This window comes from Megalopta genalis, chromosome 2, assembly GCF_051020955.1.
Source record: "Megalopta genalis isolate 19385.01 chromosome 2, iyMegGena1_principal, whole genome shotgun sequence".
Lineage (NCBI taxonomy): Eukaryota > Metazoa > Arthropoda > Insecta > Hymenoptera > Halictidae > Megalopta > Megalopta genalis.
In genome coordinates this window covers 11,705,546-11,730,728 of record NC_135014.1, presented here as the reverse complement: position 1 = coordinate 11,730,728, position 25,183 = coordinate 11,705,546, and the positions used below count along the sequence as shown (strand labels likewise).

Sequence of the window (25,183 nt, the reverse complement as noted above, 5' to 3'; positions counted from 1 at the left end):
TTCATTGCGTCCTTTTACGTTCGATTACGGCCACCGTCGTGTTCTCACGCTCTTCGTCCACCTCGGCCGCATCTCTGCCACCTTCCATCACCCTCCAAGCAGGATCCTCCTCCGGGCGATCGCTTCTCGGCTGATCGTGGCAGGAGCTGGCCGCCTCCTGCTCCTCCTCGTCCTCCTGAGACTTCGACGCCGAGGATCTGCTCCCGGGACGACCGTTCGCCGAACATCTTAGTGGCATCGACTCGCGCTTGCTTTCGTGGTTCTTCCTCTTTCTGAGGGGGAACAAGGATTTAGTTATATATATAAAAGCGGTGTAAGTCACGGTTTCGACCAGTTAGCTGTGCTCGATTGGGAAGAGGATATTCATTGGACTGTGCGATCAAGAATGGAATCTTTGAAGCTGAAGAAAGTGCGCGGAAGCCAGTGGATTGTCAATCTTAGAAGAATTGGCGGAAATACACTTGGATCGTGAAAGATAAAAAATGGAATCCTCGAAGGGGTTGAAGAAAATAACCGCGGAAGACGTTGGATGATCAGTTATTGAAAAATCGGAAGAAACTGACCAGAAGCCAGTGAATTATTAATTTCAAAAGAAGAAGAAGAAGAAGCCGAGAATAGCAGACCTTGAAAATGATGAGGTAACAAAAAGCCTCGGAATAGACAATGATTGAAGAAGAAGGGTAGAAAGACGAGTCTTGAGAAACCACGAAGAGGGTGCTTTCGAAGCTGAAAAGACACGAACCTCGGCAAGGTTGGGCAGGACCACAGCTTGAAATCAGCCCCGAAGAGCTCGCCCTCCTCGATCGTTTGCGGCAGGTGAATATTCAGGGTCTCCGGCAGGAAGATAGAAGTGAGCGCGCCAGCTACGCTCAGCGTCCCCATGATGATGAGAGGCAGGACCCTGGAGTAGACGGCCAGGTGCACGATATAAGGGAACGCGAGGAGGCCGATTCCCGCGATGAACGAGGCGATGCCCATCGCCTGGGACCTCAGCACCGTCGGCAGCAGTTCTCCAACGAACACGTAGAACACAGCGAAAGAGGCAGCGATCCCGAATTTACCGATCATCGCCAGGCACACGGTCACCCAGACGGCGTCTGCTACGGCAGAGACTCTTTCATCCGCGATTGTTCGCGATCGATGCGATCGTTATTGGAACGAACGGCGCACAGTGGTCCGGGAAGCGATAATTTTTAATTCAATTTTCATAATTGGGCAACATTTGTTGGCCTGCGTATTGATAACTACCCCTTGGAAATTGATGTCCAGAATTTTAATGAACTTCATTGATTTTCACTTGGATTACAAGTGAAATCCAGAACTGCGGGTTATTTTTATTAAATCTTATTTTTTTTATTTAATTATTTAACAGTAAAAATATTTGAAGAGTTCAGGACTGTTGTAATATTATTTTCGATTTATGAAAATACTTCGGGGATGAAGTAAATTTTTATTTTGGTCTTGTTACTTTTATGAGCCGTGGAACATTTTTATTTTGCATTATTTTACATCCGCAGTCTAATAATAATAGATATAGATTTTACGTTATTACTGGACCGCGGATTTTATGCGTTCGTTACAAAAATGAATCAGCGACATTTAAAACAACGACAATGTTGAAACAATTTACAGGCACGTATGCATTATTTTTAATTAACTGAAATTGGTGAAGGAAGAGAACAATTTCCGGCTGACTCATGTTCGTTGCAACAAATCCGGACAATTTATATTTTGCAGGAAGATCCGCAGTCTGATTATCACTGATATCTAAATGAAGTCTTAGCAAAATATCATATTTCTATGTTTTTATGTTCTATTATTTCGAATATAGAAATATGCAACGTGACGTAAAGTTTTGGTATAAATATCACTAAAAACGTAACAATTTCCAAACAAAAGTCGGTCAATATTCACTTTTCTCTATATTAAAAGTTTCCAAAAAGAAATTCTTTCTTCTAGAAAATTCTGGCGCCCTTCACTTTTTAAAATGTTAACGCGACCTATTACTGTGCTTTGATCTTAAATCTCGAAGCAACTCTAAAATAATTTCAGTTATGGAAATCGAATTCCCAGACCACTCTGCGACGGAAGAAACGAAACCGCGTACCTTCGGGAACGAACATGCAGGATACGCAGGCAACTCCTCCTAGGAGCATCGTCAGACAGAGGACCCATCTTCTGCCGAGTCTGTCCATCGCGTACCAGGTGATCACGTACGAGGGGATCTCCACGAGCCCACCTGCAAGAAGGAGATCATCGAAGGTGCTCGACGCGTGACGTAGACTTACAGGACGATCGGGGGATTCCGTATCGTCGCGGAAGTCCGATAAGATTTCCGCAGCGTCGCGTTCCGGGAAAACAAGAAATTGTAGAACAATCTGACGAATTTCTGAACAGCTAATTATCGAGCAGCTAATTTTCATAGAAAGAACAGAGGACGTGGACAATTTTCAGAGACAGCACCCTCTGTATCGTCGCGCTAGTCATCTCTGCAGCAAAACGGAGTGGCTTCATAAGAAGGGAGAAACGGTTTCTTCAATTTACGGGCCATTTAATCGCGCACGAAACGGCGACAGGCGATCCTGAAGATACAAAACCCTTTTCCCTCCGTACCGTCGCGCCCCAATCGCATCAGCGAGCCTTCCAAGAGCGCGCTGTTCGGGAGCGAAAGGACGATCGGTCGGAAGAACGGCTATCGGACATCTCGATTTCGTGCGGTTCGTGTCGCACGGGCGACGCGACGGTACGGGGGGAGGAGCGGTTGCAGCGTAATAGACGAGATTGCATCGATTCGAGTCGAATCGCGTCCGCGGCACGGACGTTCCGCGTTCTCCGGCGCATTGCGTATGCAGCGCACGCGATCGCATGCTACACGCTGCGCGTCGAAAACATGTTTACGAGGGAGGCGGAGCGTCGCGAAGCCAAGGTCTCTCGGCTGCAGAAGCAGCGACGGTAGCAGCTCCGTTACCAATGAAGAAGGCCAGGTAATCGGAGACGCCGAGGTTCGTCGCGTTGTACGACAGCCCGTTGTAGACGACCGCGTTCGCCACCCAGTCGAACGCCAGGATGAAGAACTTCTTCCTGATGTTAGGGTTGCGGACCAGGTCCATCGGGGTGGCCGCCGGCGGAGGAGACCTGTCCTCGGCCTGCACCGTCTCGTTCTCACCGGGATTCGTACCGTTGCAGGATATCCCCTGCCTCCTCAGGATCTCCAGCTGAAAGGACAGAGATCGTGACCCTGGTAGCACGAGGACGTCTTTGAGACGTCTTTGGGACGTCTTCGGGACGTTTTTAGAACGTTTTTGGGTCGTCTTTGGGACGTCTCATCCAAGACATCTTTGGGACGTCTCATTCAAGACGTCTTTGAGACGTCTCTAACACGTTACCAGACTGCGGATCTTCGTGCAAAATAGAAATCGTCGTGGTTTCCCAAATCAAACAGAAACGAGATAAAAATGTTTTATTCTTTTAATCATGTCAGTACACTCAGTCATTGTCATTCTCTCTTTCGTTTCTTATTCCATGTTGCGTTTACCCATTTTTTCTATGAATGCATCAAATCCGCAGTCTGCGCATTACCGTCCGGATGACTAAAAATAGTCGTTTTCTTGATTAGTAAACACAGTAAACGGAGTAGAACTATTCGCATCTGCGAACATTGTCACGTACCTCTTCGCAGAGGCACGTATCCTAGATTTTGAACGAAGCAACGTATCTTACAATCGAATTTCATTCAGTTGTCTGATATTTTATAAGTTCTATCAATTTTTGTAAAGGGATGCGACGACCTTGAAGTTCACCGATTTCGCGGTAAGTTGTCTCGACGATGTCTCGACGACGTCTCAACGACGTCTCGACCGGACCTTTACCTCCATCTTCCTGAGGAAATTGCTGGGCACGGTCTTCCCGTTGATCTTGGCCATCCGCTGCACGATCACCTCCGCCTCGTCGATCCTGTTCTTGCTGAGCAACCACCGCGGCGACTCGGGGATGATCCAGTAGTAGCTGAAGAGGAGGACGAAGGGGACCGAGGTGGCCAGCGACAGAGCGAACCAGTGTCGCAGCAAGTAACCCTGCGGACAGAATGTTGTTTCGAGCAGGATGACCAGCTTTGATCAAAGAAGCAAGAGAGAGAGAGAGAGAGAGAGAGAGAGAGAGGGATGGAGGGTGGGTCTTGATTACCAGCAAGGCTAACAGAGACATCGCCGACGCGAAGAACATGCAGATCACCATCCCGGCGAACGTTCTGTACCTGGGTCCCATCATCTCCAAAGCTGAAACAACAGCGTTCCAATTTCTGGCCACGGTCGTTCCCGCTCGACTCGTGTCTCAGCGCCGTATTTCGAAGCTTACCAAGTATGAACGGTATCTGGTAGATCGCGGGAAAGAACAGACCGTTGATGGTCCTCATCGCCGTGTATATGACGTAGTTCGGGCTGAAGCTGGTGGCGATCGAGAAGATCACCTCCAGGAAGAGGATCGCGAAGAACGCGGTCCTACGGCCCCATTTGTCGGCGATCCAGCCGAACACCACGTTACCGAACAGGCTGCCGACGTAGAAGAAGGTCGTGGACGTGGAAGGCCACCAGCTGTTGTCGCATACCAAGTCTAGCTATGTGGATGCAAAATGCCATTAAAACGCTGGATCTGTCGCAAGTCCGGTCGAATCGGTAACGAACGATCGACCGACAACAAGCGAGAACAATGGAACTTGACGACGCAGATAACAGCAGGCGAAGGTGAGAAATTCGATTGGAAGCCAATATGCGTTTGTGCACATGCTCAATGTTTTCTTAGGGAAATTTTATTGAAAGCGAAGCAATTTTATAGAAGTTGTTTGTTTCTGTCTTTTAAATAAGTTAAATGTGCTTTATTTTCATTGTTATGTATGTACATATTTGAAAGTGTGGTATTTATTAGTTATAAACGAGTTAGAGTTGTTCATTCTCTCCACGTTACATTTTTGTTGCATTCTCGAACATTCGGTGAGCATAAACAAAAAACGAAGCATATCGATTTCTTTATCTGCTTTTTTATAGGGGAAACTAATTAGTTTCCCCTATTTCCTTTCGTTTGGCACACGTTTTATCTGCTCCCGAGTGCTCTTTCACGAGATATTTTATAAAACGGGACTAATTGCTGCTTTCTTTTTGTTATTTATTGATGTTTGAATATATTCAAAAATTATTTATAAATATATTCAAAATATTTCTTAATTATTGTACTACTCGTCGATATATTTCGTTGATTTTTTTTATGACAAAAAATCACGTTAACAATTAAATTTACTAAATACAAATACGGTTCAATCGCTAACAATATTCAAATATAATTATTTTAGTGGAAAATTCATTTTGTTCTTTTTGCAGTTACGTGTGCTCTGTGCGCCGTTGGAAACATGCTCGGGGACCCGTCGGATCGTCGACGAAACGACAAGAGATTGCGGATATCTGACGCGAAACCATGCGCGGCATCATGTGCGGGCGATATCGCGCCATCATCGCGGAAGTGTCATTGCTCCGGTCATATAGCGCGATCGGTCGAACGTGTTTAGATCTTTCGGGACCCAAACTTCGTTAGAGATCATCATCATCATCCTTTCGCTAGAAATGACGATCGAACGGATCTTCTTTCGACCGTTCCTCGCTGTTAAGGAAATTGGGGCGTTCGCGTTTGGTGAACCGGAAACTGCAGACCTGGCACTGCAACTTGTAATCAAAAGCAGAGATCCACTTTTGGGTAGTAATGACGCAACGGATGCGCGGGGGAGGGGGAGGGGAAACGTCGTTTGAGTACAACTGATGCAACAGTGCGGAAGAGAAGAGACGCGATTTGGCTGGAACCGACGCAACAGTGCAGAAGAGCAGTTACCAGGTCCTCCAGAAGGTGATACCGTTCAAGGTGAACGTCTTCACCCTTCTGCGCTATCGGCGTATATTAAAACATCCATTGCTGTGTCTTTTGTTCGTTTCCGGGCGTAACTGACTTTATATTTATCGAATTTATCGAATTCAATGCATTTACTTCTTTTATTTTGCTCATCTTTGACCAGCAAAATTTAATATATAATGAAATAATAATATTTATTATTTGCAATAAAATGCGGGGAAGTAGTAAAAATAAAATATATAATAATAAAAGTAATAAATAATAATGAATAACAATAAATAGTAAGTGTCTCTCATCCGATAAATACAAAGTTAATTAAGTCCGAAAACAAGACGGTCCCCACGAGCCTAGTAACGCAGCTTGCGCTAATTAAGAGCACAGAAACGTCGCAGAACCATGATCTAGATTCCAGATCGTTTCTAAGCTGTTTGCGCGCTCAACTGCCTCGCGATGCATCGAATTCCCCGAGACATTTCCGCGGAGTTCGGTTGCGTCTAGAAACAATATTTGCATCTCGTCGCGTCTCCCGCGATAACGAACCCGTCGCGGTTTAACGCGGCCAGGGGACACAGATAGCGGGAAGATTTTCGACGGTTCGCCCCGGTGCGACACGCCGCCAATTAAATCGGAAGCGGCCCGGCGATCCGCCGGGCTCTCTCCCACAGCCGGAGGTGTCCATCATCCTCGATGGACACGAGGAAAAACGAGCTGCTCTCCCTCGACCCCAGCATCTCGAATCGGACGAGCTTGCTTTTTACCGTGTTTCGCATCCTCATCCCCTCGGTTTCTTGGATTCGCGAGATCGCCAGGTTCTTCTAAAAGATATTCTTGTTACTTATTCGTTTATTTGTTTAGCAGCAATTTTTCTACAAAAATTCTACGATATAATAACGATGATAACGATAATTCTAATATAATAGTAGTATAAATATTTTTCTGCGAACTCTTGCGAAATTCTCTTCGTATTTTTTGGCGTTCCATTAAAATTTGTTGGATTGTCGCGAAAGTTCTTCTTTTAACTCTGGCAAAGTTGACATTTCCGATGATTTTTAGGCAGTTGAGACTAGGATTATTTATTCATTTTGATGAGAACGATAAATTTTTTGTCGCTGGAACCACGTGAAATTATTAGACCGTCGGGAAAAGTACTTCCTCTTGTAACGCTGTCAATTTTTCTTGAAAAGAACATTGATGTTCTTGTAGGACCTAGCTTAAACAGCTAACAATTCGAACTGCTAATTACCAATTAGAGTGTGGGATCTTTGTGCGAAATAAAAATAATCTGCATCTCTGTTGCAAGAAAGAATTTCCTCACGGAGTGAAGAAATCTCTTCTCTAATAACTTTAACCAATTGAAAATTGGTATTCTGCAATTATTGAAAATTTGCTTCAAATCGCACTGATCTTTCCCATAAACGCATAAAATCCTCAGTCTAATAATTAGGCTAAAGTTCGAAGTCTCCGTCGCAACAAGGGGTTGCAAATCGTCGTCCACAAGCTCGCGATTCCAGATCGGCAATCACCCTCGAGAGGTTCACCAAAATTCTAGCACGCAGCCTCGGGGAAAGTCGCGAAGCTTAATCGAGCGATTTTCTCGATCGCGGAGAATCAGTTCGCTACCAAGATGGCGGCCGCGACAGCGACTCATCCTTGCGCGCTGCGATCTCGAGAGATAGAGATAGAGAGCGAGAGAGAGAGGCTTGGACTTTGAGTCCGACTCGAATTCGATCCTCGGCGTCCACGTTACCGTCAACGACGGCGGAATCTCATTAATCGAATGACGCGTGTACGGAGCAAGTACGTGCTTGGCGCGCAAACGCGCGCGACGTCCACTCCACGGTGAGTAGATTGCGCTCACGTACGCCAATGGGACGTTGGATGATGCCGTAGTGATTCCCACGTCACGTCATCGAGCGCCGCTTTTTAACTAGCACTTGCTGCCTCGAGTTTTCCGAAGCCGACGCCCGAAACGGGGGGCGGGAGGGGGCCAGGAATCCGCGATCTTGCGCGTGTCACGATCGTCTCTAGATCGTTCCGATGATCTTCGATGATTTCTCTCGAAACGATTAGTTCCATTGATCCATTGATTCCATCGATTTCATTCAGTGATCGGGCGAAATTGCTCTTTGTTGTCTCGAGTTTCACGCAAAAGGGTGCGGTTATCCAAAATTTAGGTGATCGAGCGATTCGAGCGAGATTGTAGCAGGTATCTTGATCCTTTGCACTCGAATTGCGACTGTGATGCATCGATTGATTTTATTGGAGCGCATTTTCCAGCGATTTTTATATTATTATGTTATATTGTTAATCCTTCGGTCGGCGCATTGACGACATATTGACGGTATTTTAGGGTGTTTAAAGGTATCTTAAGGTACGTTGGAGTGTTTGAAAGTGTCTCAAGGTTATTTTGGAGTATTTGCATTCATCCTAAAGTACCTCAGACTATTGTAGGGTATTCCAGATTATCTTAAAGTATTTTGGAATATTATAAGCTATTTTTGAGTGTTTTAAGGTACCTTGGCGTGTTTTAAGGTATTTCGGAGTGCTTCAAGGTACTATGAAGTGTCTTAAGGTATTTTGGAGTAGTTTAAAGACATTCCAGGGCATCCCAAAGTATCTTAGACGGCTCATCCTCGGCCCAAGTCGTCGGCGTGCGCCCCAACGCTCGCTTCCGGTTTCGATCCGCGTTGCAGCCGTCGCGAACGTTCGACCCCGACACGGCTCTCGTTGTAAGAGCCTCGGCAAACACAGCGTCCCGATGCAAACGAAATGTGTTTCATCGAGCACCGATCAGCCCGAGCAAATAACGGTGGTGGTGGTGTCGTCTCGCCTAGCTCGAACGTGGGCGTCGCGTTGATGCGTTCGAACACGAAGTTTGATTTAAGCTAATTGCCACTCACGGACTTTTGATGTCTGCGTGGAACCCGCAAAAGGTAAATTGCATGGAAATACGGGAGCCGGTCCGCGATGCCGCGACGCGTTATTGTCAAGGGCAGGTGCACGCGCGCGCCCGTAGGACGTTAACGACGCGCGCATATTTTATCACCCTGACACACTTCGAAAACGATATATATTGATATGACCGCGGTTGCTGCGGACCGTGTCGCGCCGTTCGGAACCATCCTCGTCGTCGTCGTCAACGTCGTCGTCAACGTCTCCTCTCTTTTTCTCTCTCTCTCTTTCTCTCTCGCTCCCTTGAGACGCGCGGAGACCACCGTCGGGCCAGCCTCCAGCCGGAAATCCGCCTTCGAAACCGGCGACTTCCGCGCAGAATGCTCGATCATTTGCGCCCGGAAACGCTCGGCTCCAAGCGCCACTCTCTAGTTGCCTGAGAATTTTCGGCGACCAGTGTCCCATGTGTCCCACGTCGGAACACTCCGATGTCTCTCCGGCCAGCCGCGCCAGGTTATCGTCCCGAGGACCAGGTGGTGGCACACCATCGTTCAATTTTTATCAGCCGACGATCCCGTCCCGACGAAGCTGAACGAACGGGGACGGGTCATTGTCTTGCCGCGGTGCTGCACCAACGCAACGCCAAGCTTCCGTTCTGCTTCCTACAGCCAGTCGTTTTGGTCTCGACCCCTGCCTCCGTGTATTCGGGAGCCCTTCGGCCGGCAAACTCGCGCGTCTTCCTCTCAGTTTCACGCATAATAACCCTTTCTCCCAAGGGTTGGTGTTCCCGGGCGGAAATCGACTGCCGGTTATTTTGCAGATGACATTTCGAAAATGTGCTGTCTGACAGCGTTCTTCGCGGTGATTTGGTATCATTTTGTTAACTACTCTTTATTTTTTTTATAAGAAAAAGACAATTTTGTAATTGTATAAGTAGTTGCAGTCGCGCTGAACCGGAATGCGCGCGTATGGAAATATATTCTTTAAAAAATCACGTATAAACGGGAACAGTTTAAGAATTATTCGCGTTGCATTCGAATAAAATTTGATTTAGAAAATATTTCGAATCGAATAATATATTGCTCGCGCAATATCTCGAATAAAAACTTGCAATGTAATCTCATTCGAACGATCTGTCGAATGGATTCCTCGAGTATAATTATATTCGAACGACATTTCGACTAAATTCTCGGAACAAAGAATCATTCGAATAAAACATGCTCTCTAAGTACAGTAATGTTTCCCTTATTGACGTTCAGATTGTGCACAGAAATGGACAATTTGGGAAGAGGAGACACGATTATTCGAGCCTTGCAGCTCGTTTTTTAAAATCGTCGACAATTCGTTACTATAAAAACAAACTGTAAAGCTCGAATAATCGCATCTCCTCTTCCCAAATTGTCCATTTTCGTGCGCAATCTCAGCGTCAATAACGGAGACATTACTGTGTATCCCCAAAAAAGCTTGCCAAGTGAAAGCACTCGGTTCGACCACTGAAACGGACACAATGCCACCGATTGTTCGTCGTCGAACGTCACCGAAACCGGCGAAAGCCGTTCTCAGTAGCGAGAACTTCTGAAGTCCGGCGGTCGGCGAGCGCACAGTAATTGGCACCTCTACCCCAGCCGAAGAGCGGTGATCGCATCGTGTGTCGCAGAGAGAGCCAGGCCGGCCGACGATCGGGGATGAGAGAAAGCCGCGAACGGAGAGCTTGAACGGAAAACGGAAGAACAGGATTTGCCTCGATGGCTCCGTGCGTCACGCGTCTGCGTAAATCCGGAGCGTGTAAATACAAGGGCCGCGCACACCCTCGACCGCTGATGGACCCGTGATCACCGGCGGCCGGTTGGAGGGAGAACGAGAACACGGCGAAAGGGGAATAACGCGGCTGGGCCGAGAAAGAGAGACGCCGCGATAGGAGAAGCGGCGAGCCGGCCGGGCAATCCGCGAGCTGTCCGGAGGAGCGGGGACCGACGAGCGGTCCCCGAGCAGCGGTTCCCGAGTGCCAGGAGGGAAAGGGGATGGAAAATCGAGCCGTGGAGTTTTCGCCGATCGAGCCCCGATTCGGCGCGAGCGTTTAAGGAGGAGACCCAGGGAGAGAGGCGACGAAGAAGCGGAGGGAATCGAACTCGGTCGAGCCGGTTGTTTGCGTCACGGCGAAATGCGGACGCGAGCGACAAGCTCTGGTGCTGGCACACTCGCGCGGCGGACATATACCCTTCGTAGGAGCACAGAGTAGCCGGTAGTTTGTACGAGGCGTTTGATGCGACAGATCGCATGACCGGATGCGGGGGTAGGTAAATTGGTCGGCAATTGCTGACGCCACCAGAGAGACCCGCAAACTATCGGCCCAGTCGCTCGCCGGCACGTCGGTCTTGTTCACCTGGCCGGGATAGAGCCGTCTTCCATCATCGAGAGGCGTCTTCGGACCCCGGCGTGTCTTCCAGGCGACGCATCGGCCTCCTTAACCTTTACGCCGACGCGACACCCGTACCGAGTCGCTAATATTTCATTGAATTTTATTTTAATTTATTTGGTTATATATTATTGTATACGTAATTATTATATATACGGATGGAAATCAATTTTTCATGATAAAGAACAAAAACGAATAATATTAATATTGATAGAAAATCAGCGAATCGGTAGTTTAGGTAAAGAGTTCACGTAAACTCGTTTTGTGAATCTTGCGATACATGCTGCTAATATTTGTACCTTATATATATTTCGGAGAATAGGTGGTTCTCTTTCAGCTCGAATTCTTGACCTAATGTGTCGTTGGATGGTGCGAACTACGCCATGAACAATATTTCTCACAAATCGAGTCGGGTGAAAGAGACTAGGGTGGTGGAGCCGGTTACAATGGGGTGAGCAATATTGCCGTGGTCCCTTGGTTTCTTTTCTGGCGTAATTAACTGTATATTTATCGAATGAGGTGTATTAAAATTTCTTATTCTTTTGTTTTGTTTATTTGCTAATACAATAATGTAATTGTGCGAAATTATCTGGTTTATTTTTTTCATACACAGTAATATAATATTGTATGAAATTGTTATTTTTGAATATTGTAATTTAACTGTGTGAAATTATTTCGTTTATTTTTCTTAATACAGTGTATATATAACTGTATGAAATTATTTCATTTATTTTTCGATACAGTAATATAGTTATATTAAAAATTATTTTCGATTATCTTTCAATACAGTAATATAACAGTATTAAATTATATTCGTTTACTTTTCAACGCAGTAGTATAACTGCATTAAATTATTTCGTTTGCTTCTTAATACAATTTTATAACACTGGCTCCACTACTCTACCTATTCTCCAAAATACGGTGCAATATTAGCGACTCCATACAGCATCATCATGTCGGCAGTGTAAAGATTAAGGGTGCGACTACACTGTCGCAATTTATGATGTTTCGTACAAGTCTGTGTTTCTCTATTCGCCAAAGAATGCCACCGATTCCACGTGATTATCGATCGCGACGCACAAAACGCCGGAAGAGACGCCGGTGTATAACCACGGCCTAACGATAGGATCGCTCCGTCGACTATTTCCGTACGAGCGCCGCGGAATTGACCAGTTTAAGAGAGACTTGCACCTAGATCCTCGACCCCGCGAGTTACGATCCTCGTGTTGCGACAACAGGCTTACCCGCGTTGTCTAATTGCGGCAATTTAATAACGCGTTAATGGACTCGAGCGACCGAGCAAAGCTGCCTCTGCCACGTGACGGACCGGGGACGCTCGGTTCTTCGTCGCTGCCGTATCGCTAGATCGCTGGATCGCTGAATCACTGGATCGCTGGATCGCGATCGTTTCTCGCGGAACCTTGGCGAGATTAGCGCGTCGCGTCGTCTCGTCTCGCGCGCGTTTCGATTCACGCACACGCGCCGAAATCGGCCGAGTTTTCAGCGAACATCAGTAACAATAAAATAATCGGCAATAACAAAATAATCGGCAACAATATAACAATACATCTCGATACACGAGTAATTGTTATTGTCAAATATGAGAACAGTTCAACACGTTTAGGGCCGATACACATCTACGTGCTAGGCTCGGGTCGTGCTAGCAGCAATTCAAATTTATCTTTTCGGATTTTCCGATGCAACTGTGAGCCTTTCCCGATTAAAATAAGACCAAACGCGATATAATTTTTCTAAGATTATAATGATTTTTATGAAAAATGTAAATATACTTTTCATATTAATATTAACTTAACAATTTTAGAAAATCAATGAAACGTCATCCTATACAAAATCTTTATTTTTGTAGTTTAAACACCCAAAGTTATGCCAAGGTTATGCCAAAGTTATGCCGAAAGTTATGTTAGAGTGATGTCAGCGTTATGTCAGAGTTATGTCAGAGTTACGTCTGATTTATCAACATGCCAAAGTTATGCCTAAGTTACGTCAGGGTTATGCCAAAGTTAAATGCCAAGCACGGCCCGAGCCTGGCACGTAGATGTGAATCGACCCTTAGGGGAACCTCGGTGTGTCACTCTGTCGGAATCCCAGTGTATATCGTACCAGTGTAGCTCGTACATCTGGTTCACTGTGACGTCACGCAAATGATTTCGTCTTTGCTTCAGGCAAACTATCTGAAGCCGTGTTTATAGGTATGTGTATATGCGTGGGTTAGAATCATAGCGGTGTCGTAAGTCACATTTTTCTCGTTGCGAGAAATATCGAGCGTTGTTCCTTACTAACACGTGTATTGTTTATGTGCATCGTTTTCTATGATGTGCATTCTTTACTATGATGTGTATCGTTTACCATCACGTGCATCGTTTACTAACACGTGCATCTTTCACCGACGAAAAATCTGTCGTTAAGATAATCTACAGTTAACTCATTCTAACGTTACAATTGATTTCACTTGTGTTCCGAACGATTCGTCATGCACAGAAGATTGCATTTCAAGAGATAAACGAACATTTACGGAAACGTCACTCGCGCCGCTACGATTCTAGCCAACTCGCGTATGGTCTAAGGTCTCGGTGCGCCGTGATCGCTCGATGACGTGAACAGGGTAGCGGGAAACGTAACCGGGTCCGTGGAAACGTCCGTGATACACATCAGCCCCACGGAATCGCCGAGCTGGACATCCGCCGCGGAAACATCGACCCGACTTGACGCGCTTTCACGGAATAGAGAATTATCGAGCGGAAAGAGGAGTTTAACGGGTCCGATCGAACGGGGACAAGAGGGACACCGATTCCGCGAACGGGACCAGCCTCCAGGCCCTTGCTTCGAGGAGGATTCCCGCGATTCCGCGGGGTCGGCTAATCGACGGAGGCCAAGCCGAATTGCCCCCGTGAAACTCGACACTTCTGTGTACCTGGCATCATCATCATCGCTCTTCTCGCTCGTCTCGCTTTGCTCGCGACAACTCAGCGACGAGAAAAAACGAGAAATAGCGAGAGGAGAGAAGAGGAGAGGAGAAGCTGCAACCAGCAGCCAGCGTCGCGTAGGAGGATTATGCAAAACGTTGGTTCACTCGTCGCGACGAACCGTGTCGACGTCGACCCACTCGCCGGCGACCGCTTTTCCCATTCCGAGAAACCGCGAGCGAAACCGAATCCGGCGAGGCTCGCGCCGTTTCTCACGAGGAAGTTAACCCTCGCGCGAAAATTAACCCGTCCGCCGCGGTTCAACGCGGCTGAAACTTTCGCGCTTCTCGTGCGGTTGGTTTTCCCGGTGCGACGTGTACCGGCCCGAAAGATGCATCGCGTGACCTTTCCCAGGGGTGGTGCTTAACGAGTCGACTGCAGCATTTTCGACCACGGCTAATCGATTCGACTTGTGCACGCGCCGTGTCGCGCCCTGTCGCGCGCCCTATCGCCCGAAATCCGTCGGCGGAACGAGCGTCCCGACGCTGCTGTGTTACACGTGCCGTTTCTCTCGTATCTTCGCATCGCATCGCTCTGCTGCTGCTTATCTATGCGAACGATGTATCGGATGATCGACGCAATAGCGCCGCGATACGGCGATAGCAAATCAATCGGTACGCGACTTCGGAGGTTCGTCTAGCGACAGCTACGAGTTCTCTGCTCGACGACAACGAGGATTGTTCTGAATTTAGTCGGGATCTAATCAAGTATTTTCCGCGATACTTTGTTGTTCCAACGATTCGTTTTGCTCTTTGTCGAGTGGAGAGAATACTTAGCAAACTGATCAATGACAGAGAGAGAGAGAGAGAGAGAGAGAGAGAGAGAGAGAGGCAATTTTAACCCTTTGTACTCGAGCGGCGACTCCGAGGCGCCATTGAAAATTGCTTTACCACGGTTCAATATGAAATTGACAGACAAATTGTATAAAACGGAAATGTTGTTATTGAAATAACTTCGAATGCGAAGGGTTAAATCTGAGTATTGACCTTCGCGGGTCAGTCGAAGGGTTGATTTTGCTCCGATCAGCGCAAGAACGTATCGTTTCGAAAGATCGCAGCGGTATCTCGAGAAGGCGGAATTAGCTGAAGCTGGCAAAGAACATCGAGAAGCTCGCGGATGCTTTTGGAAGCTCGCGGAAGCTTTCGGGAGCTCGCAGAAGCTCGCGGAAGCTTTTGGAAACTCGCAGAAGCTAGCGGAAACTTTTGGGAGCTCGTGGAAGCTTTTGGGAGCTCGCGGAAGCTTCCGGAATCTCGCGGATGCTTTCGGAAGCTTGCGGAAGCTTTTGAGAGCTCTCAGAAGCTTTCGGAAGCTCGCAGAAGATCGCGATAGCCCGCAGAAGATCGCGGAAGATCGCGGAAGCCTGTAGAAGATCGAGAAGCTCGCAAAAGCCTGCAGAAGCCCGCAGAAGCTCTCAGAAGTTCTCAGAAGCTCGCAAAAGATCGCGGAAGCCCACAGAAGATCGAGGAGACGGAGAAAGACGTGTTTACCTCGGTGACGAGGGTGCTGTCGTAGTCCCGGTTGTCGTAGATCCAGCCATGTCGGCACGTGCTGACCGGCCACTTAGGGTCGCCGACCGGCGGCGAAGGTAGTCGCGACCTCGACCGGTACTCGGGCTGAACGGTCGCGTTCTCGAGGCTGCCCCGACCCAGCCACGACTCGATGATCGCTGTGTAGTTGACGTCGTACATGCTGCACTTCGAGTACTTCAACTTGCCGTCGGTCCTCGCCTCGTGCGGCAGCGACAGTGCTTTCCTCTCCTCCAGGGTTAACAGCTCCGTTAGGTTGTCTAGCTCGGGCACCCTGCACCAGTGGTCCGGGGATGCGCTCACGAACACCTGTCCAACAAGCGTTTTGTATCCTAGCTGGGTCTTAACTGTGGCTCCTGACTTGCTAGGTTCTAAGACTGGGACGGGACCTGCTAGGTTTCAAATCTGGGACGAGACTTGCTAGGTACTAAGACTGGGACAAGACTTGCTAGGTTTCAAGGCTGAGTTCTGACTCGCTAGGTTTCAAAGCTAAGTTTTCTGACTCGTTGGGTTTCAAGGCTGAGTTCTGACTTACTAGGTTCTAAGACTGGGACAAGACTTGCTAGGTTTCACGGCTGAGTCCTGACTTGCTAGATCTTAAGATTGGGGCAAGACCTGCTAGGTTCTACGACAGGGACAAGACTTGCTAGGTCCTACGACAGGGACAAGACTTGCTAGGTTTTAAGGCTGAGTCCTGGCTTGCTAGGTTCTAAGGCTGGAACAAGACCTGCTAGGTTGTAACACTGGGACAAAACCTGGTAGGTTCTGAGACTGGGACAAGATCTGTTGGGTTCTGAGACTGGGACAAGATCTGTTAGGTCCTCAAAATGGAACAAGACTTGCTAGGTTTCAAGGCTGAGTCTTGACTTGCTAGATCTTAAGACTGGGACAGGACCTGCTAGATTTTAAGATTGGGACAAGATCTGTTAGGTCCTAAAACTGGGACAAGACTTGCTAGGCCCTAAGATTGGGACATTTGCAGGGTTCTAAGACTGGGACAAGATCTGCTAGATTCTGAGTTTAGCTCCAGAGCTAGATAAGAGTAGGTCCAGACTTACTAGATCCTAAAATTAGAGATCCAGATCTGGTAGGTACTGAGACTGTTAAGACCAGACCTGTTTAGGGGGGGGGGGGTAGACTTGGAGGATCCATCGCTGCATCCTAATTGAATGTCAGTTCAAAGTAAGTAAAGTTCGGCAAGCTTATTGTCTTCAATTCGAATAGAATAATAATAACATATACTGATTCTTGTCTTTCGATCCTGTCAGTGTGACATGTCACTACAACATTCATTTGAAACGTGGTCTCAGTGTTGTTATACCAAGGATGCCGGACGGTATAGAATTGAAGTAGCTGCAAGACGATCTTTGGACCAACTTGAACAGGATGTAGACATTAAATTATACGATGTAGATATTGTATCAAGACGCGGACATTGAATTAACGTGTAGAGACATTGAATTAGTGTAAAGTCTTAATCTCAGTCTTAGGTCTAGCAAGGATGCCGCGCAGTATGAAACTCAAGTAGCTGCGAGACGATCTTTGGACCAACTTGAACAGGATGTATTATCACAATTAGGACGTAGTCATTCAATTAGGATGTGGACATTGAATTAGGATGTGCAGATTGAATCAGGACGTGGACACTGAATTGGTCCGTGTACAGGTCTCGGCGCCGGTATAGCAAGGATGCCATGAGGCATAAAACTGAAGTAGCAACGAGACGATCTCTGGACCAATTCGGACAGGTCGTGGACACTGAATTAGGGTACAGTCTTAGTCCTGGAAGCAGGAAGGACGTCAGGTTGCTTTCGATCTCTCAGGGTCATCGCTATCATAGCTCAGCCGTGATCATCTGTACTTAGGGGATGACGCCGATTGCGAGAACTCACTTGCGAGAACGCTAGGAAGGCTGCGGGTAGAGTGGCGGGTATGCAAAGAAGGTAGTACATGATGTTTTGGTATTTGCCCTTCTCGCCCACGTGCACCAACACCTCGTCGAAGTCGATGGAGCTCATGTTTCCCTGGTTGCCGGTGGGCCGCGTTTGAACGACGCCTGGTTCGCGCCGTGGATGATACGCGTTGCGGACAACAGTACGTACACCTTCGAATCACGCGGCATGACCGCCGCGATTCCTCCTCGAGAGCATGCACGAGCCGAGCTTTCGTAGCCACAACCGGTCATCAACTCTCTCACCACCACTGTTTTCGCGCGATCTTCCTTTCTCTCCCCCTCTCTCTCTCTCTCTCTCTCTCTCTCTTCCGTTGCTGAACAGCGACCCGACCTCTGTGATCACACCTGTCCTCGGCCGGGTCTCATCCTCAGCACGCGCGTCTCGGCGCCGACTACGTTTCGCCGACTAAACATCCGCTGGAAGGCGCACGTCGCGGGCCGCGCCGCGGATTCGACTACGGGGACGACGCGGACGCGGCGTCTAGTTGCGCTTAGCGACCGCCAAGTTGTCCGAGCTGAAGAGCGCGAGGCGCGACGCGGGATCCGCGTTCACGATCACGATCACGATCACGTTCACGATCACGTTCACGTTCACGTTCACGATTTTCCGGCAAAGTCCTCCTCTCACGGTCGTCCCGCGGCCCAGCCTCGAGTTCGGCCGACGATCGCCTCGTGCCGAGTCCCTGTCCGCGTAGGCTGCCGCTGCTGCCTCTTGCGAGCGATCTTCGACCCGCCGATTGCCTCCCGAGCCGCTGCCGCGGATAGATAGTCCACCGTCGAATTCGGAATCGCGTAAAGCGCGGCGAACGCACGTCTTCGCGCGTTCTTATATGCCGCGAGCATCGCGCCGGCCGCGATCAGCCATTGCCGGAAAACACCTCCTCTCTTCCGATTCTCTCGAGCATCGTCTTCGCCGGCGTCCTCTCTCTGCCTCTCCGTCGCCACCACCGCCGCCGCCTCCGCCGCCTCCGTCTCCGCCACCGTCGCCACCGTCGTAGCCCACCGTCAACGCAGACGTCGCGCCGATGCTCCGCGTTCGTCACCTTTTCCGATCCTATGGAAATCCCGGCCGCTCCGATCCCAGAGAACGCCAACAGCTTCTTCCTGCTCTAGCCTCGACGCGGACTGCAATCTCCTAAACACATCGCGTGCACGTGCAGTCGGGGGCGAATCTCTGCCGGCACCCTTCGAAACGGTGCAACCCTTCTCAAGGGTTGAATCGTTTGAATTCGTTTTTAGACGACGGAGGAACTGGTCTTGCGGATAATTACCAATTTTGCTGGTATCTGGGACCATGAGAGGAAATAGAAGGCTCTTGATTTTTTTAACTTTTTTTACGTTCGCGATTTGTAGGTCTTGGTGCTTTGGGCGCGCGCTGAAATTTTTATGAAAATCGGTTGGCGCCGCTTCGAGTTACGAGCAGTTGAAAGTGGTCGCGAAATTCGCAGCTTTTTGCCAATTTTAATCCGCGGTTTTTTGCCAATTTTAATCCGCGCTTTTATAAATCTTTCAACAGTCGCGGCTCGACTCTCTGCGATTTCGATGACACTTTATTATTATTTATTATTATTTCGATTATATTTACCGAGATTTACAGAACGTTTTTTTTTCTAAATTTTCGCAGTAGGCTCGGATGGGAAAGTTGAAGAAACGCGAGCTTTTCCTTTTCCTTTCTCGTTCCAAATAATTGCAAAATTCGAAGAAAGTTCCTCAGTCGTCTAAAAAATGTTCGACTCATTCAGGCCAGTTTGGAAAATGTTTAAAATTTAAGCCAATTTTATACCGCTCGAAAGAGTGTCCACATATATATATTTGTCCCCGACTGCAGGCTGCCAATTATCAATTCCATTTTCTCTTCGGACCATACGCAACCCTTCGCCCTCGAATGGTCCTCGTGATTCGAAGACCACCATTTGCAAATCATTTTTTTTTTACCGCCGAATCGACACAGAGTTGCGCGAAAAGTAATCCGATTAACAATTATATATGGCCAGTTATGGTAAATTCTGATAAATTAGTTACGTTATTAATGTAATTACTTGTACAGGATGTCCGTGCGTATGTCGACGGTGTGCGTTCCACTGCGTAAAAAATACGACCGAAATGTTTATATGACGAAATTTTTACGAGAGAAATTACGAAATCTGATTTAGACGATGTTAAATACATCAAAATGTGTCTCGATTTCAAAGCGTCGCCCGCCTTTGTTCACACAAGCTTGACATCGACGAATTGTTGAATTTATTGTCGATTTCAGTCGGCCGCGATTTCGTCTAATCTCTCGGCAGAGGCGATGTTGATCTTTTTTCCCCTTTTTTTCTCTTTTTTTTCGACGCGTGCAAATTAGCTGTTGCACGCTAGCGTTATCGCATCTTTCACATATTTCTTACTTCCGAACGTAACTTTACGGCGATGCATTCGCGGACTTTGCATTCGTTGCACAACATTTTAATCTTATTATTATTATTATTATTATTATTAATTGCAGAACTCCGGAAGTGTGTACGTAAAAAAATGCTAAAAAATGTTATTATAGGGCGCTATAATGATATTTATATATAATATAGGGCCCTATATTAATTATAGTAAATTCTCCCTAATTGACGCTGGGATTGTATGTAAAAGCGATTTATTCGAGCCCTGCGGGGGAAGAGTGGCCGTTTTTATAGTTGCGTTGACAATCGGTAATTATGAAAACGAACCGCATAAGGCTCGAATAATCGTATATCCAAATAATCATATCTTCCAAAATTGTCCATTTTTGTGTAAACGTCAATTAGGGAGAATTTACTGTACTTCTCGTCCTCGATTCTCTGTTCTCGCCCCTTGCCGCACCTTTCTCCTCACACTTGCAACGATTAGAACTTTTTCGATCGCGATGATACTAATATAATAAAATAATAAATAAACAATGAAACAAAAACAGCAATGGCATACCAAAAATTCTATTATGAAAAATAGTAACGGAATAAAATAGCAATAGCACAAACTCGTCGATCTACGGCAAGGGGTTGAACGACGCCACGTTTCTCTCGAAACATAACCTGAAAGATACAGTAGCTCCTGAAACTGATCGATGGACTTTTACGCAAAGTAAAAATTGTCTGCATCAATTGCAAGAGACGGAAGCTAAATAACAAATTCATACTTCGTTTAATCGTTCGGATAGAATAAAAATAATACATTGACATCGTTAAATAATCGATCGCATAAAACAGAAGTTAAATACAAGTAATATTCCTTCTTTCGACGCTATTAACACAGTGACAGTAGTGCAACAATGTTCATGAATTTTTCTTCGCGTTTCGTTCAAACATTTCTACTATAAACACAAAAAATCCGCGATCTATCGATCAGTTTCGCGAGCCGCCGTATCGCAGCCATTTAGAACTTCGGGAGCTGCTTCGAGTAGATCGAGAACAGATTCCCACAGATCAATTTGCTACCGATTCTCCCTCGATTATGCGAACTGGAGGCCCGTAAGAGCCACGAAACCGCATCTCGGCCACGCATCCGCCACTATTTTGCGATCGGAGCGTCGCGTGCTCAAGGCGCCGGCTAATCAATCAAGAAGATAGGAAGCAGGGAGAAAGCGAGACGAGAGAGAGAGAGAGAGACGAGAAATCACAGATACCGGTATCCGCGTGTCAAAGGTCGCGCGAACGCGAATCAGGTGTCGCGCGATCGATGAACGCTCGCGAACCGCTCGAGAGATAAGAAGACGATCCCTCCGTCAGCATCGTCGGAATCCGCGTCGCGAGGCTCGCTCTCCACGAATCTTCTCGAAAGCTTCGCAAATTGAAATCGTCACGACATTAACGATAATAACCCCGTCGTCTTCGTTCCGGGTCTGCATCGCGTCCGCGTCTGGACCGGACCGCGGATGTTTATGCAAATTTCTCGCGGAGCGTGTTGCGCTTTTATCGTATTTACGGAAAACTCGATCCTGACAGAATCGACCGTCGCGACGGTGCAACGACGATCGAGGCTCCATTGAAACGGACACATTTTCACCGGTTTCCGTTCCGCAGATTCTGATCCTTCCCGCACGATTCGTCGGAACGGTTCACGGTACTGCGAATTCTCTCTAATTGACGCTGAGATTGTACACGAAAATAGACAGTTTGGAAGGAGGAAATACGATTGTTCGAGCCTCGCGGCTCATTTTTATAGTCGCCGATTGACAACAATTATAAAAATTGTTAATTTCTGCAATCTGAGCGTCAGTTATGAAGAATTTACTGTAAATCCTCGCTAATTGACACTCGGAACAAGTGCATTTATGCGGAACAAATGCATTTCAGCGGCGCATAAAAATGGACGATTTGGGAAGAGGAGATGCGATTATTCGAGCCTCGCTGCGCGCCTTTTTATAGTAAAAACAAGTTGCATGGCTCGAACAATCGTATCTCCGCTTCCCAAATTGTCCATTTTTGTGTACAACCGAGCGTCGATTAGGGAGGATTTACTGTATCTGCTCGATCCAGCGTTCCCTCCTTAAAGTCGCGGTCCAGAAACATCAATTAATGGCGCGACTGTGTAGGACGTTAAGGAGCGAGGAGCGCAGAAGACCGGTGCGAAATGACACGGAATTAGCGTAACTCGAGAAGACAAACAATGTATACTAAATTTATTCAATGGTAGATTAGCTTTCACGTTCGCGCGAGTTTACATTGTCCGTATTTTTGCAATTCGTATTACCCTGTTTCCGTATCCAAATTTTGTTACTACTTATAGTTTCTTCGTCGCATAAATTAGCGTGTTTTGTTCCAGTTGAATTTATCGCGTTCCATTCTATTCTATTTTATTCTATTTTATGTTATTTTATATTATTTTATTTTCTTGTTTCATCTTATCTGTTTTATTTTATTGTACGCGACGCACAAGAACATGGACTACTTGTAAAATCCATAAGAAAATCGATGATATTAGGCCCGACTACTTTAATAAAAAAGGAAAAAGGGGGACTGAAATTCTTCGGAGGTTGTAATCGGTTCAAAACGATGCTAAGAAGACTGACAAACTCTATTCAATTCTGGTCGACATCGCTTTCGTACGATGCGACGTTGAGAAGAGAAGATTGTGATTGATTCATAACGACGCGAAGAGGCCCGAAATTCTATTCAGTCGGCGTATTGTACTTCGGGGACTCGTGGACGTGTTAGACAAGAGGATCCGGTCGTGCCAAGAGTCCCGACTGCGAGGAAGGAGAGAAATGTACAGTGAATTCTCTCCGATTGTTCTTCCGCTTGCAAACAAAAATGGACAATTTAGTAGAAAGAGATGCGATTGTTCGAGTCTCGCGGCTCGTTTTTATGTTCGCCGACTGTGAACAGGTACAAAAACTAGACCCGCGGACCGAATAATCGTATCTCCTCCTCTCAAATTCTCCATTTTTGCCATTTTTGCCATTTTTTTCTCGTGACCGCAATTCATGCGAGTGTACCTTTGCGGGTCGTTTCACGAGGATCCTTGGAAGTTAACGACGAAGGTCTCGTTGGAAGTTATAAAAGAAGATTGTTGAAAGTTGTAAAAGAAGATCGTTGGAAGTTGGAGAAACAGATTCCCGGAATTGTACTCAGGAGATTCTCGGAAGTGCACCGACTAGATCCTTGCAAGTTAACCGAGGAGATTCTCGGAGATTAACTTAGGCGATTCGCGGAAGTTAACTGGGGAGCTCTCTTCGGAAGTTATCTAAGGATAGCGTTAACAAATGGACGTTAACAAATCCTCGGAAGTTAACTGAGGAGATCCTTGGCACTTGAAAAAGACGAATCCGCGACAGATAGAGAAGAAGAAGAAGAAGAAGAAGAAGAGCGCGCGGTGCAGCGAAACCGAGAGGCGCGACGCTAAGGAAGAGGAAGTGATGATCGATCCCGGCTCGCGATGATCTATCTTTTCGCGTGGTTCTCGAAAGATCGTTGGACAATTTAAGACCGAAGCGAACTGATAGGAAGCAAGAATCGTAGCTCGGTTCCGTGTAACCGTGCGCGGTTCCCGGATTTTCCGTGCACGCGACGACGACGTCCGCGCGTGCATTCTGCGTCCAGCGGCTCCGGGCTGGTCACAATTGCCAGTGACGTCACGCGAGTGCAAACAACGTCGTCCCGCTTCGCACGCCGCGTCCCGTTCCGTCGTCAATCGGTTCTCTCGCTCTCGCTTCCTCCCGCGATCGAATCGAATCGAATCGAATCGAATCGAATGGAATCGAATCGGTCGCGTCGACGCGATCCGCGAGAAACGGATCGTCGCGTAGGCGGTGTTTGCTCGCGGATTCGCGAATCGGATCCTCCCTCGTCTGGTATCGCGACCGCGATTCCGTTTTCCCGTGATCGGCGTGCCCGGTTGATTGACGTGCCCGTCGAGCCTTCGCGGCGGTACCAGCCGGCTCTCTAAACAATTTGTTTTTACGGCAACCGAACAAGATAATGACGCGGGAGCTGGCGATAACGCACGGCTGCTGCATCGTATTTTACGAGCGGCCCGAGATTTCGCTACCACCGGTAGTTAAACAACGAGATTTACGAGGAGTTTGACAAGCGCGCGACGTGCCGCTGCCGAGAGCACAGACTTTTCCATTCCGTCGCGTCGCGTTGCGTGCGACGATTCCGCCGATCCCACGCTCGGTTCCACCCCTTTCTGCCCAACCGACGACGCGAACTTCCGGGACTACCTCTCTCTCTCTCTCTCTCTCTTTCTCTCACTCTGTTTCTCTCTATCTTTCTCTCACTCTCTGTTTCTCTCTCGCTGGGTTTCTCTGTTCGAATCTTACCGGCGCAGCGACTCCGATCTTGGATATCCTTGCGGCAGGGAACACGTTTCAACTGACAATCGGCTCTCCACCAGAAACACAGATGCAGGAAATGGTGTCTCGGGGCACATCCAGAGCGGTTCGCGGAGGAATCGTCACACTGTCCGTCGACCGGCCGCCTTCCACCGACCACCGACCGTTCACCCGAGTTTCGATGCCCGCGGCAGGGTCGGCACGGACCCGCGTCCCGGAAGGGAGACCGTTTGCTCTACTTCCGGCGCAGACCCGCACGGGCTCACGGATGATCCACGGGATTCTCCGGCGAGAAGGGAAACGGTCTCGACACGGTCGCGCATCTCCGCGACTCAACCGGCCCTCCTCCCGACGGTCCTCGATCCTGAGACGAGATCCATGCTCTCTCCGCCGCCTTTGCGAGCGCTTCTCTTCGAGCGCTTCTTTCCAAGCGCTTCTTTTCAAGCGCTTTCCTTTCGGACGCGGCTCGATGCGGCCTCGAGCTTATCCCTGTGGTCCCTTAACACTCGATCTTTCTCTCTCTCGCTCGCTCTCTCTCTCTTTCTCTCTCTCTCTTTCTTGGACTTTCTTTCTCGCACTCGTTCTCTCTCTCTCTCTCTCTTTCGGTCTCCCTCTCCTTCTCGCTCTCCGTCCGTCACCCTCGTCGAAGACTGAACCGGCAGCTACCACTGGAAGGAGCAAATAGTCTCCATCGCGAACTGAAACTGAAGCAATCGTGGATATACAAGGGGTCCGTAC

At 47.7% G+C, this 25,183-nt stretch overlaps 1 protein-coding gene across 1 annotated transcript; it reads right to left on the bottom strand.

Moving 5' to 3' along the window:
- On the bottom strand, positions 1-25,183 carry LOC117227188 (organic cation transporter 1). Its single transcript, XM_033482206.2, has 10 exons — positions 24,434-25,183; positions 17,600-18,796; positions 15,669-16,016; positions 4,354-4,612; positions 4,183-4,274; positions 3,870-4,073; positions 2,969-3,215; positions 2,108-2,239; positions 743-1,097; positions 1-272 (listed from the first exon to the last, which is right to left on the bottom strand). The coding sequence occupies exons 2-10, from the start codon at positions 17,723-17,725 to the stop codon at positions 2-4; spliced, it is 2,034 nt and encodes a 677-aa protein (XP_033338097.1). The 5' UTR covers positions 17,726-18,796; positions 24,434-25,183; the 3' UTR covers position 1.